This window comes from Quercus robur, chromosome 2 (assembly GCF_932294415.1).
Source record: "Quercus robur chromosome 2, dhQueRobu3.1, whole genome shotgun sequence".
Classification (NCBI taxonomy): Eukaryota; Viridiplantae; Streptophyta; class Magnoliopsida; order Fagales; family Fagaceae; genus Quercus; species Quercus robur.
This window is the reverse complement of record NC_065535.1, coordinates 58,418,771-58,430,274: the sequence shown is the minus strand read 5'-3', so window position 1 is coordinate 58,430,274 and position 11,504 is coordinate 58,418,771. Positions and strand designations below refer to the sequence as shown.

Genomic DNA, 11,504 nt, shown 5'->3' with positions numbered 1-11,504 from the left:
TCTCCCTGATGTCTTACATTTTCCTCTTTCCTGCTGCGTGAGGCTCACCCTCCTACCCACATTCGCCTGGATGGGTTCTTCACTGTGGAAGGGACGCACATTGGGCCCATATTTGCGTGTCCGAGGAGGCATTCCTCCTCGGACGTCTTCTAGAACGAACCAGGCTCAACAGGGTTGGGCCAGAAGTCATTTGGGCCCCTATTCCCCGTTGGGTCATGGTTAGGCTTCGTGTGGGTCCCCAGGCCCACTGTTGGTTTTGAGAATTTCACCCCTACAATAGCCCCTCAAAATTCTGGCTCCTTCTTTCTTGTCCGAGGAGGAAGGGCGGGATTTTGACATTCATAGGATTATCTATTGTGGGTCCCTGCTTCACTTGCGCGAAGGTATGCTTCTCACGTGCCTCATTAATGACGGGGGTGGTTGATGACCCATGCGGCGCTAATTATTACTTTTAGCGGTTTTATATATTTTGATCCGATGGTTGGACGCTAGATCAACGGTTGGGATCATTTCCGTTTCCCTAGGCGGGAGTATGTCTGTCCGGCTTCTCCTAGATACATAAGATTTTCAAAAGGCATTTCCTTCTCATTTTTGGACAAGCACTCAGAGCACTCTCGCACTCTCCTTTTTAAAGCGTTCAAGCCTTCGCAGTCGTCCCCTTGAAGATTTCCTACAAATTCCTCATCCGTAAGTGTACATTCCTTTTCCATTGCCTTTTTCCGGCATTACTCCTTAAATAAATCGTCTTCGCATCACCTAGGATTAGGGGGATGGGTAAACTTGACAAATTGGTAAATTCCCCGGCCGGTATGGAGAGCTTCAGGGCCAAATACCGTATTCCGTCGGAGGTAGGTCTAGAGTATTGTTCTTTGGAGGAGGTCATAATCAAGAGGAGAACGGGGCAGGTCGCCATTCCAGTGATAGCCTTTGTGGAAGGAGGAATGACCATCCCTATGGAGAGGATAACTAGAGATTATTTGCGTGGTCATAGGTTGACCCCTCACCAATGCGTCGCGAATATGTTTCGGATCCTGGGGTGCATAGAGGTCCTGAATCAGATGAACCTCGGCCTTACATGGCATGACGTGGTTCATTTATATGAACTGCACAGCCTTGGCGACTCATATTACTTGAAGTCCAGGTCCGATGGGGTGAGGTTGATATCCTGCCTTCCCAAGTCCAACAAAGGCTTAAAGGACGACCTTTTGATCATCTCTGGACGGTGGCACGACGGTCTTCACTACCCAGTCAAGGCAGGAGAACCAGGTGGGGCACCATAGAGTTAGATCCCTTGGAAAGGATCTTAGTTTTGATCTTTCCCCCTTTTTCTTTTATTGTTTCGATTCTGACTTTACTTGTTTGCCTCCTCGGACTAACATAACCCTCTCTTCGGACCTTGCAGACAAGAAGCATACGACTCCTCGGCTTAGTTTGGTCAACGTCCAGGCACTCAATTTCCTTCTAAAGTCTAAGATTTACGTGAGTGCAGACGGGCAATTGCGAGCTGCGCCTCTGATTTTGGACTACGTGCCCCTTACTCGTGCTATAGTGGAGCCCGGCCAAGCAATCAGGGCAGGTAGTCCGCGATTGGCATGAATCGACGTCTCCATACCAGGCTTTCTTGCTTCGAGAGATTTACCTCCCGTCCAACTGCCTACTCAACGTGCCTTTCCCGCAGTAGTTATCCCAGCAGAAGAAGCCGGTTCCTCGCACTCGTCTTTGGAGGATTAGATAGACCAGTTTCACTTCGCCGAGGAGGGAGAGGTGTCGGCCAGGATAGTAGAGCTCTCAGATTCTGATTCTGATCTAGACCGCACCTTGGCAGCCCCTAACCTTGGTTTAGTAACCGCACAAGTTGGTACCAGCCAAGAGCTTGAAGAAGAAAGAATGGACCTGAGACAAAGGTCTAGCCTCAGGGGCCTCCTTGCCAATAGGAACAAAGGGCAGTCCTCCAAGGATGCCCCGAAGGAGCAGCCGACCTCTAAGGCTCCTCCTCCTCCTCCTCCCACATCGGATGTGGCACTGCAGCCTATGCCCAATTTAAGGCGGAAAAGGCCTGTGGGGGAGTTGGAGGAGGGTGAGGTTGGCCAAGAAAAAGCCAAACCCCAGAAGAAGGGCAAAGAGACCAAGGAGCCCAAAGAGAAGAGGACCAAGTCCATTGATAGCCGAGACGAGGCGGCTATTCGGAGGGAGCAGCGAATATGGTCGCCGCGGCTCGAACTGGATGGCGCTCCAATTTCTTGGGATGCAACCCTGTGGGAATCCCAACGTCGGGAGGCGTCATTCTTGGCTGAGGCCCTGCAGCAGTCTCTTCTTTTGCCTTGCGACATGAAGGGGCTACGGGATACTCGGCAGCCTAAGCTCTTCATGTCGCTGAAGAGGGACATGGCCATGGTGAGTGAGAACTTCTCCTATCTCTTTCTCTTGTTACATATCTATTTATGCATCATTCTCTTTAATTAAGCTTTTGCTTTTCTGGCGCAGGTTACTCAGCAAATCTTCGTTGCTGAGCAATGGGCTAAAAAGGCACGTGAGGACCTTCACAACGAGGCCCAGTCCCACTGTGCTGCCGAGAGGACTGCAGGCGACCTCAAGAAGGAAAATGATGGTCTGAGCAACGAAGTAAAAGAGGCAAAGAAGTGCCATGCAAGCGCGGAAGCCGGCCTTAAAAACGCTACTAAGCAGGCTAAGGATCTACGCCTACAGCTCCGTCAGTCCGAGGAAAATCTCGCGACAGAGAAGCAGGCGGTTTCAGATCTCAAGTCCGAGCTTGTGAAGGTCAAGGGGGAGGCCCGTCTGGCTAGGGAGGCGGCCGAGAAAGCAGTGGCAGCCTCTTATGATCGCGGGGTCAAGGACACTGAGGTCAGGCTGGCCGAGGAGGTGGCTACTGTATGCAGGGAATACATCACCCTGTCTTGGGGTGTGGCCTTGGAACGGGCGGCAGTCCCAGCGGATTCCGATCTTAGGAAAACTAATAATATCTTTTTTCCTGAGGACGTTCGTGAGATCCCTGACGAGGTCGCGACTGAAGAGCCTTTCCCAACGAAGGCTTTGGCCTCGGACTCCACTATGCTTGAAGCTGAGAATGCGCAGCCGGCCGTGAAGGACAAATTGCCCGAGGATAGTCTTTCAATCAGGGAGGTTGTTGCACAGGCTAAGGAGACTGTTCCGGGGCCACAGCTAGCAGACGACCAGCCCGGGCCTGCTCAGGGATCAGATTTAGGAAAGTAGTGTAGGATCTTACTTGTTAGACCTTTTCATATTTTGTTCTGTTTAATGGTTGTAAAAGGATCGCTTTTGGGGATTTTAATGAAGGGTGTCGTTTCCTTTTATTTTTGTTGTTTGAGTTTCTCTTCTGTTTTTTATCATAAATGGATGTCTATTTTGCCATTAACCGCTGAAAACCAAGCATGAGTGAATGAATGTGTAAAGAATGATAATCAATAATCTAGACAAAATTGCTGCAAGGCTAAATTCCCCCAAGTCCGTGGTCCGAGGAGCTAAGCAGGACTTGGGTTTTGTTTAGCGCTTAGTGAGAATTGTTGCGAGGTTAATTTCCCCCAAGTCGGTGGTCTGAGGAGCCATGCAGGACTTGGGTTCTGCTTAACACTTAGTGAGAATTGTTGCGAGGTTAATTTCCCCCAAGTCTGTGGTCCGAGGAGCCATGCAGGACTTGGGTTCTGTTTAACACTTAGTGAGAATTGTTGCGAGGTTAATGTCCCCCAAGTCTGTGGTCCGAGGAGCCATGCAGGACTTGGGTTCTGTTTAACACTTAGTGAGAATTGTTGCGAGGTTAATTTCCCCCAAGTCTGTGGTCCGAGGAGCCATGCAGGACTTGGGTTCTGTTTAACACTTAGTGAGAATTGTTGCGAGGTTAATTTCCCCCAAGTCTGTGGTCCGAGGAGCCATGCAGGACTTGGGTTCTGTTTAACACTTAGTGAGAATTGTTGCAAGGTTAATTTCCCCCAAGTCTGTGGTCCGAGGAGCCATGCAGGACTTGGGTTCTGTTTAACACTTAGTGAGAATTGTTGCGAGGTTAATTTCCCCCAAGTCTGTGGTCCGAAGAGTCAGGCAGGACTTGGGTTCTGTTTAACACTTAGTGAGAATCGCTTCGTGGTTAATTTCCCCCAAGTCTGTGGTTCGAGAAGCCAGGCAGGACTTGGGTTATGTTTAACACTTAACCCGAGTAGCTGCACAGTAATATGGCATCAAGAATGGTGTCTTTCATTAATAACAATACCTTTTCAGGTTATTTACATTCCATGGGCGTGGTACTACATGTCCATCCAAATCTTCCAAAAAGTATGCCCCTATGCCGGCTACGGAAGTGATACGGTATGGGCTTTCCCAGTTTGGTCCAAGCTTTCCCCATGCAAGGTTCCTCGCGGTGCCCAGGACTTTCCTCAGCACTAGATCCCCGGGCGCCAATGGCCTTGACTTTACCTTGGCGTCGTAGCCCTGTTTGAGCTTTTGCTGATAGTATGCTAGGTGGACCATTGCCCTTTCCCTTTTTTCTTCGAGGAGATCCAAGCTTTTTTCCAGAAGGCTGTTATTAGCAATGGGGTTGAAGGCAGTAGTCCTCTGTGTTGGGAAGTTTATCTCCAGTGGGATGACAGCCTCGGCTCCGTAGGTCAATGAAAAAGGGGTTTCTCCTGTGGACCTGCGAGGCGTGGTGCGGTATGTCCACAAGATGTGGGCTAACTCTTCAACCCACCTCCTTTTTGCATCGTCCAACCTCTTTTTCAGTCCATTCACTATGGTTTTGTTGATGGCTTCTGCCTATCCATTACCTTGTGGGTAGGCCGGTGTGGAGTATCGATTGATAATTCCCAGCTCATTGCAGTATTCCCTAAAGGCTTTGCTGTCAAACTGGAGGCCATTGTCCGAGATCAGGGTGTGCGGGGTCCCGAACCTAGTGATAATATTTTTCCAAACAAATTTCTTGACATCGACGTCTCTGATGTTTGCCAGCGCCTTAGTTTCGACCCACTTTGTGAAGTAATCGGTGCCGACGAGAAGAAATTTCTTGTTCCCAGCCGCTTTGGGGAACGACCCTAGTATGTCTAGGCCCCATTGTGCGAATGGCCAAGGGCTGGACAACGGGTTAAGTTCTACGCCCGGCTGATGTATGTTCGGGGCGAACCTTTGGCATTGGTCGCACTTCTTCACATATTCCAGAGCTTCTTTATGCATGCTCGACCACCAGTAACCCAGCGTCATGGCCCTGTGGAAGAGAGACCTGCCCCCCGTATGGTTTCCATAAATCCCTTCATGTAACTCCTTCAGGATGAGTTCTGTAGCCCCTAGGTGCACACACAGCAAGTATGGCCCCGAGAACGAGCGTCTGTAAAGTTTGGAGTCCTCGGACAGCCAGAATCGAGAAGCTTTCCTCCTGATTTTGTCAGCCTCAACCTTATCGTCCGGTAAGGTGTCGTGCTTTAAGAACAGCACCAGAGGGTCCATCCAGCTAGGTCCTACCCTGACGTTGTGTACTCGAATTCCGTTGGCCTTCTCTGTTGTTGGGTGGCAGAGATCTTCAACTAAAATAACCCGCGGAAGGGGCTGAGCCGAGGAGGTGGCCAGCGTTGCGAGGGAATCAGCATGGGTGTTCCCACTCCTAGGTATATGCGTTAAGCGGAAGTGGTAGAAATGGGTCTGCAGGTGTTTAGCCCGGGCGAGGTACTCTTGCATTCTTTCATCTTTCGCCTCCAATTCCCCGTTCACTTGTCCCACGATGAGTCTCGAATCCGAAAATATACTTACGCACTTTCCACCCAATTTCCGTGTCATTGACATCCCCTCCAACAGCGCCTCATACTCGGCTTCGTTATTTGTGGCAGAGAATCCGAGCCTTAACGACTTTTCTATGGTTATCCCTTCAGGAGAGATTAGAACGAGCCCCACCCTTGAGCCCCTTTGGTTCGCTGCACCGTCGATGTGTGCTTTCCACCAATTATGTTCATGCTGAGAGACTGTGCTGATTAGTTTCTCATCAGTGCTTGGTGATCCTGACATCTCCATTCCTTCTAGGGTGGGCTCCGCAAATTCAGCTACTAGATCAGCGAGGACCCGACCTTTTATGGCGGTGCGAGGCATGTATCTAATGTCGAAGGCACCCAGGATTGTTCCCCACTTAGCAATTCTACCTGTGTAGTCGGCGCTGCGGAGGACGGATTTCAGCGGAAGTTGAGTTAGCACAACTACTGTATGTGCCTGAAAATAGTGGGGGAGCTTCCGCGTGGCTTGTACGACGGCCAAGATAACTTTTTCAAGGGGGAGATACCGGGTCTCTGCCTCCTGCAGCGATTTGCTCACGTAATACATGGGTCGCTGCGTGCCGTTGTCTTCTCGGATTAGCACTAAGCTCACCACATGAGAGGCTACTGCGATGTATGCGAACAACACCTCGTTGGCATCGGGACTGGACATGATCGGTGGTCGGGCGAGGTATTCCTTGAGCTGTTGGAAAGCTAAAGCGCACTCCTCAGTCCACTCGAAGCACTTCCATTTGTGCAATAGGAGGAAGAAAGGTCTGCATCTGTCTGCTGAGCGGGAGATGAAACGGTTTAAGGCAGCTATCATGCCGGTAAGCTTCTAGACCTCTTTGGGATTCCGAGGGGGCTGCAGGCTATGAATGGCTCTTATTTGGTCAAGGTTGACTTCTATTCCTCTGTGGGTCACCATATAGCCTAAGAACTTTCCTGATCCCACCCCAAATGAACATTTGGACGCGTTCAGTCGTAGCTTGTACTTTCTCAGAATTTTAAAGACTTCACCGAGGTCTCTGATGTGGTCGGCCACCAATTTACTCTTTACTACCATGTCATCTATATACACTTCAACGGTCTTACCCATCTGCTGTTCAAACATCCTAGTCATCATCCTCTGATAGGTCGACCCGGCATTCTTCAAGCCGAAAGGCATCACCTTATAATGATAGTTTCCAACTGGAGTGACAAAAGCGGTTTTTTCTTGATCTTCGACAGCTAGGGATATCTGATGGTATCCCTGGAAAGCGTCCAAAAAACTCATTCGGGGGTGTCCGACAGTCGCATCTACCAATCGGTCTATCCGTGGCATTGGGAAAGGATCCTTCGGGCAGGCCTTGTTTAAGTCCGTGAAGTCTACGCAGACCCGCCATTTTCCGCTCTTCTTCTTCACCACGACTGTGTTGGCTAACCATTCGGGGTAGAATACTTCCTTGATAGCTCCAGCTTTCTTCAATTTTGCGACCTCTTCTCTCACAGCGTCTGCATGTTCTTTAAACGGCCGCCGAGGAGGCTGCTTCTTCGATGTTATAGCCGGGTTAACATTAAGGTGATGGCATATGAGATCTGAGTCAACACCGGGGGCCTCATAGGGATTCCAGACGAATACGTCCTCATTCCGTCGAAGAAAATCAACTAGCGCTGACTTCTCCTGTGGTGGCAATTCCGAGCCGATCTGGAAAAACCTCTCAGGGTCTGATCCGACGAGCACTTTCTCCAGCTCCTCACGACTCACCTTCATGGCCGGTCCTCCACTACCCGCAGTTGGGACCGGGGTCATTGATTGCTATAAGCCGTTCTCGGCTGAAGTGGAAGGTTCACTATTTGGTCGTCGTGAGATTACCGACACCATGCATTGTCTAGTCATTCCTTGGTTCCCTATTATTTCTTTGACTTGACCTCCTGACGGATACTTCACTTTTTGGTGTAAGGTTGATGGCACAGCCCCTAGTACATGAAGCCACGGCTGGGCCACAATAGCTGTGCAGGGGGAGTATGCATCTACGACAATGAAGTTCACCTCTACCACGTCTGAGTCTGTTTGCACAGGCAGCCTAATCATGACTTTCGGGATGACGATTTTTCCTTCAAAGCTGACCAAAGGGGAATCGTATGGTGATAGGTCTTCTGGCTTCAAGTTCAACCCCTTATACAAATCAGGGTACATTACCTCCACGGCGCTGCCTTGATCAACTAACACCCTTTTCACGTTGTAACCTCCTATTCTGAGCGTGACGACTAGGGCATCGTCGTGGGGTTGAATAGTTCCTTGCTTGTCTTCCTTGCTTGTCTTCCTTCGTGAACCGGATTAATGGCGTGGCACTCACTCTGGCTCTCTTGGATTCCCTTTCGTCTGGCTCAGTCGGGAACCTACCCACTGACATTACTCTGAAAAGGCTGGAACCGGTCCTCCCAGGTGCAGCAAGAATGACATTTATTGTGCCAATGGGTGGCCTCAATGTGCCTTGTCTGGTTTCGACATTTGACTGTTCCTGCCATCCTTCAGGGAGGTGCAATAGATGTCTCAACTTCCCTTCTCGGACAAGCCGATCCAAATGGTTTTTCAGATTCCTGCAATCGTCGGTGGTGTGACTTGGCTTCTGGTGGTACGCGCAGTACAGATTTTGATTGCGTTTTAAAGGGTCGCCTGCCATCCTATTCAGCCACTGAAAGAAGGGTTCGCACTTCACCTTCTCCAGGATCTTGTGCAATGGTTCTTGGAACACAGCATGGACTGCCTGAGCCCCAGTAGGTCCGGACTGTTCCGTGTAGTCCCTTCTCGGCCTGTTACTGCTGTTAAAGCGATCCGACCTGAAGTCCCTCCTCTCCTGAGGGACAACCTTCGCTTTACCCTTCCCCATCTGCTGGTCCTCCTCGACCTTGTACTTGTCTATTCTATCCATGAGTTGGCGCACGCTGGTGACTGGCTTCCCAGTGAAGGACTTTCTTAAGCCATGCTCTGTCGGCAGGCCCCTTTTGAACGTACTAATGGCGACGTCATCGTAATTTCCTTCTATCTCGTTGTACATTTCCCAGTATCTGTCCAAGTAGGCCTTCGGCGTTTCTCCTTCCCGCATGGACAAGGATAAGAGGGAATCGAGGGGCCGAGGGACTCTAGTGCTGGTGATAAAGCGGGAACCAAAAGCCTGTGTCAGCTGTTTAAAGGAATCTATGGAATTCGGCTGGAGGGTATCAAACCATCTCATCGCCATGGGTCCCAAGCTGAATGGAAACACCTTACACATTAGTGCCTCATCCCTGGAGTGGACGGCCATCCTCTGGTTGAATTGGCTTACATGCTCCACTGGGTCAGTCCGACCATTGTATATGGCAAACGTTGGTTGATGGAACCACCGAGGAAGCATTGCCCTATCTATTCTACGCGTGAATGGCGACTGGGAGATGCAATCCAAGACCTTGCTCATGGCATCATTTGCTAGGCCTTGGTAAGACGGGCTTTTGCGGCTGCGTTTGCGAGGCCGCTTTTCCTCATAGGAAAAAGTCTCGCTCGGAAGGGTTCTTGTCCCTCGCCTGTATTCGCCATCCTTATCACTGCTAGTGTCCGAGCCGGGTGAAGGACGTTTTCGCTACGCTCGACGCAGCTTCTTCTTCAAATCATCAATCTCTTGCTGTAGAGCCTTTCGCTCGTTCTGCTTATGGGATGCATGATCTTTCCCTTTTGAGCGGCTTCTACTCGTGTGAGAGGTGTTCACACTGCCCTTTCGTTGATTATCTTGGTCCTTCCCTCGTCCGAGATTTAAAAAGTTGTCCTGCCGTTGAGATTCTGCACGTCCGGTTTGGCGCGGACCTAATCCTTCCATCTCTTACTGTTTCACTTGTCGAGACACAAGTTCTCCCCACAGACGGCGCCAATTGTAAGGGCGGTTTTTGGGGCCCAGGACCAACAAGTAAGTGGTTCTGGCCCAAAAGTCCCCAGACAATGAATTTGTAGAGAGTGGGTTACAGAGCTAGGACTAGACGAAGTGAACGTCAGTTAGATGTACGCCATGCAACATGTTGAACGTGAGAATATTCCATTTACGTTTAATGTGATATCGGTCCGAGGAGACGTATAAGTGCACCTCTTGCTCTGTTTTACAGACTACAGAGTTCTTTCACCTTTCTCTCTCTCTTTTTTCTTAATTCCCCGATCCCCTCTTCATGGAGATCTCCTTCTCTTATATAGCCTCCTTGAATTGATAAGGACTTTACACTTGTTAGCCATCTGGACTTTCACTTGAGTGCCTGTCCCATCGGACATCTCCCTTATCCTTCTGTGAGTTGCACTGGCCAATGTAACATTGTTCGCCTGTCTTCTCCACATTAATGCGGCTGAAAAGGTAGCTTTCTTGCATTTAATGCGGCAGTTGTGGCTTCTCCCTGATGTCTTACATTTTCCTCTTTCCTGCTGCATGAGGCTCACCCTCCTACCCACGTTCGCCTGGATGGGTTCTTCATTGTGGAGGGGACGCACATTGGGCCCATATTTGCGTGTCCGAGGAGGCATTCCTCCTCGAACGTCTTCTAGAACGAACCAGGCTCAACAGGGTTGGGCCAAAAGTCATTTGGGCCCCTATTCCCTGTTGGGTCATGGTTAGGCTTCGTGTGGGTCCCCAGGCCCACTGTTGGTTTTGGGAATTTCACCCCTACAATGCTTATGCTAAAATTTTTACTGAAAATTAATTAGCTTGAATAAAATTAATCTTTCTATAGTGAGAATTTTTTTTTTGGTAATAAAAAAGGAAAAGAGATGCATTTATTATCACACATCACTTGTGTTTAATATGTGATAACTCAATGAGCAAGCTTAAAAGTAAAAAATAAAAAAAAGTAAAAAAATTTGTGAGAGTGAGGTGAAATATGTGACCATAAAATGTCAAGTTGTCAACTTATATTGTTACATTATACTCCAAATAGATCCTTACACGTATTTCCCTTAACTACAATAGTGGCGGTGCCAAGATTTTAACACGGAATCGGCAAGAGCAAAAGACTAAATTGAAGGTAAAATTAATTTAAAATATTAATTAATTTTAATAGCAAAATATATAATAAAAAATTTATCCCATGATAAATATTTCATATCATAAAAATTAAGAAATCAAGCACAATTCATGGCTAATAACAATCAAATTAAGAGAATAATTTAAATACATAAAGTTTAAACATGTAATTTGAATCCTCAAAATATAATGAAAATAATAAATCAATTTGAAAATGTTAAAGAATATAACAATATAACCGTAAAGTTGTAAACATATCTCACTTCTTTGAATGCCTTTAAAAAAACTATTATTTTGTGTGATAGTCACTCCACAAGTATAAGTGCTTGTGAGGTGGAGGGGTATGAGCTGGGATTCAAGTCTCTAAGAAAGAGTTTCACACACATATACACTTAGATTATGCTAGAGTAAAAATTCTATCTTGTATAAAAAAAAATGTAGCTAAAGGTTGAGTTTATACAAAGACTTCATGAGATGAGAGAGAAATGTTAGTTGACACTTTAAAATTTTTAGACTTTAAATGCTCAATAATGCTATAGATATAACACTTTTCACAATAGCATTCACAATTGTTCACAAAGTGGTTGACTATGAGTGATGGATCCATGAGTGTTAGTTGTATCTACCGTTCACAATCAACTATTTTAACAATTGTGAAATTTGTTTGTGAAAAAAAATTGTGTGCATAACATTTGCGTTTGCATTACATTAGGGGGGGGGGGGGGGAGAAGGG

At 48.0% G+C, this 11,504-nt stretch overlaps 1 protein-coding gene across 1 annotated transcript; it reads right to left on the bottom strand.

The window, feature by feature from the left end:
• Nucleotides 1-4,779: 4,779 nt before the first annotated feature.
• LOC126701244 (uncharacterized) lies at nucleotides 4,780-6,429 on the bottom strand. Its single transcript, XM_050399349.1, has one exon. The coding sequence runs from the start codon at nucleotides 6,427-6,429 to the stop codon at nucleotides 4,780-4,782; it is 1,650 nt and encodes a 549-aa protein (XP_050255306.1).
• Nucleotides 6,430-11,504: the final 5,075 nt, after the last annotated feature.

Excerpts from the sequence above, each read along its gene's own strand:
- LOC126701244 (XM_050399349.1), bottom strand. The coding sequence starts at position 6,429 with ATGTCCAGTCCCGATGCCAACGAGGTGTTGTTCGCATACATCGCAGTA.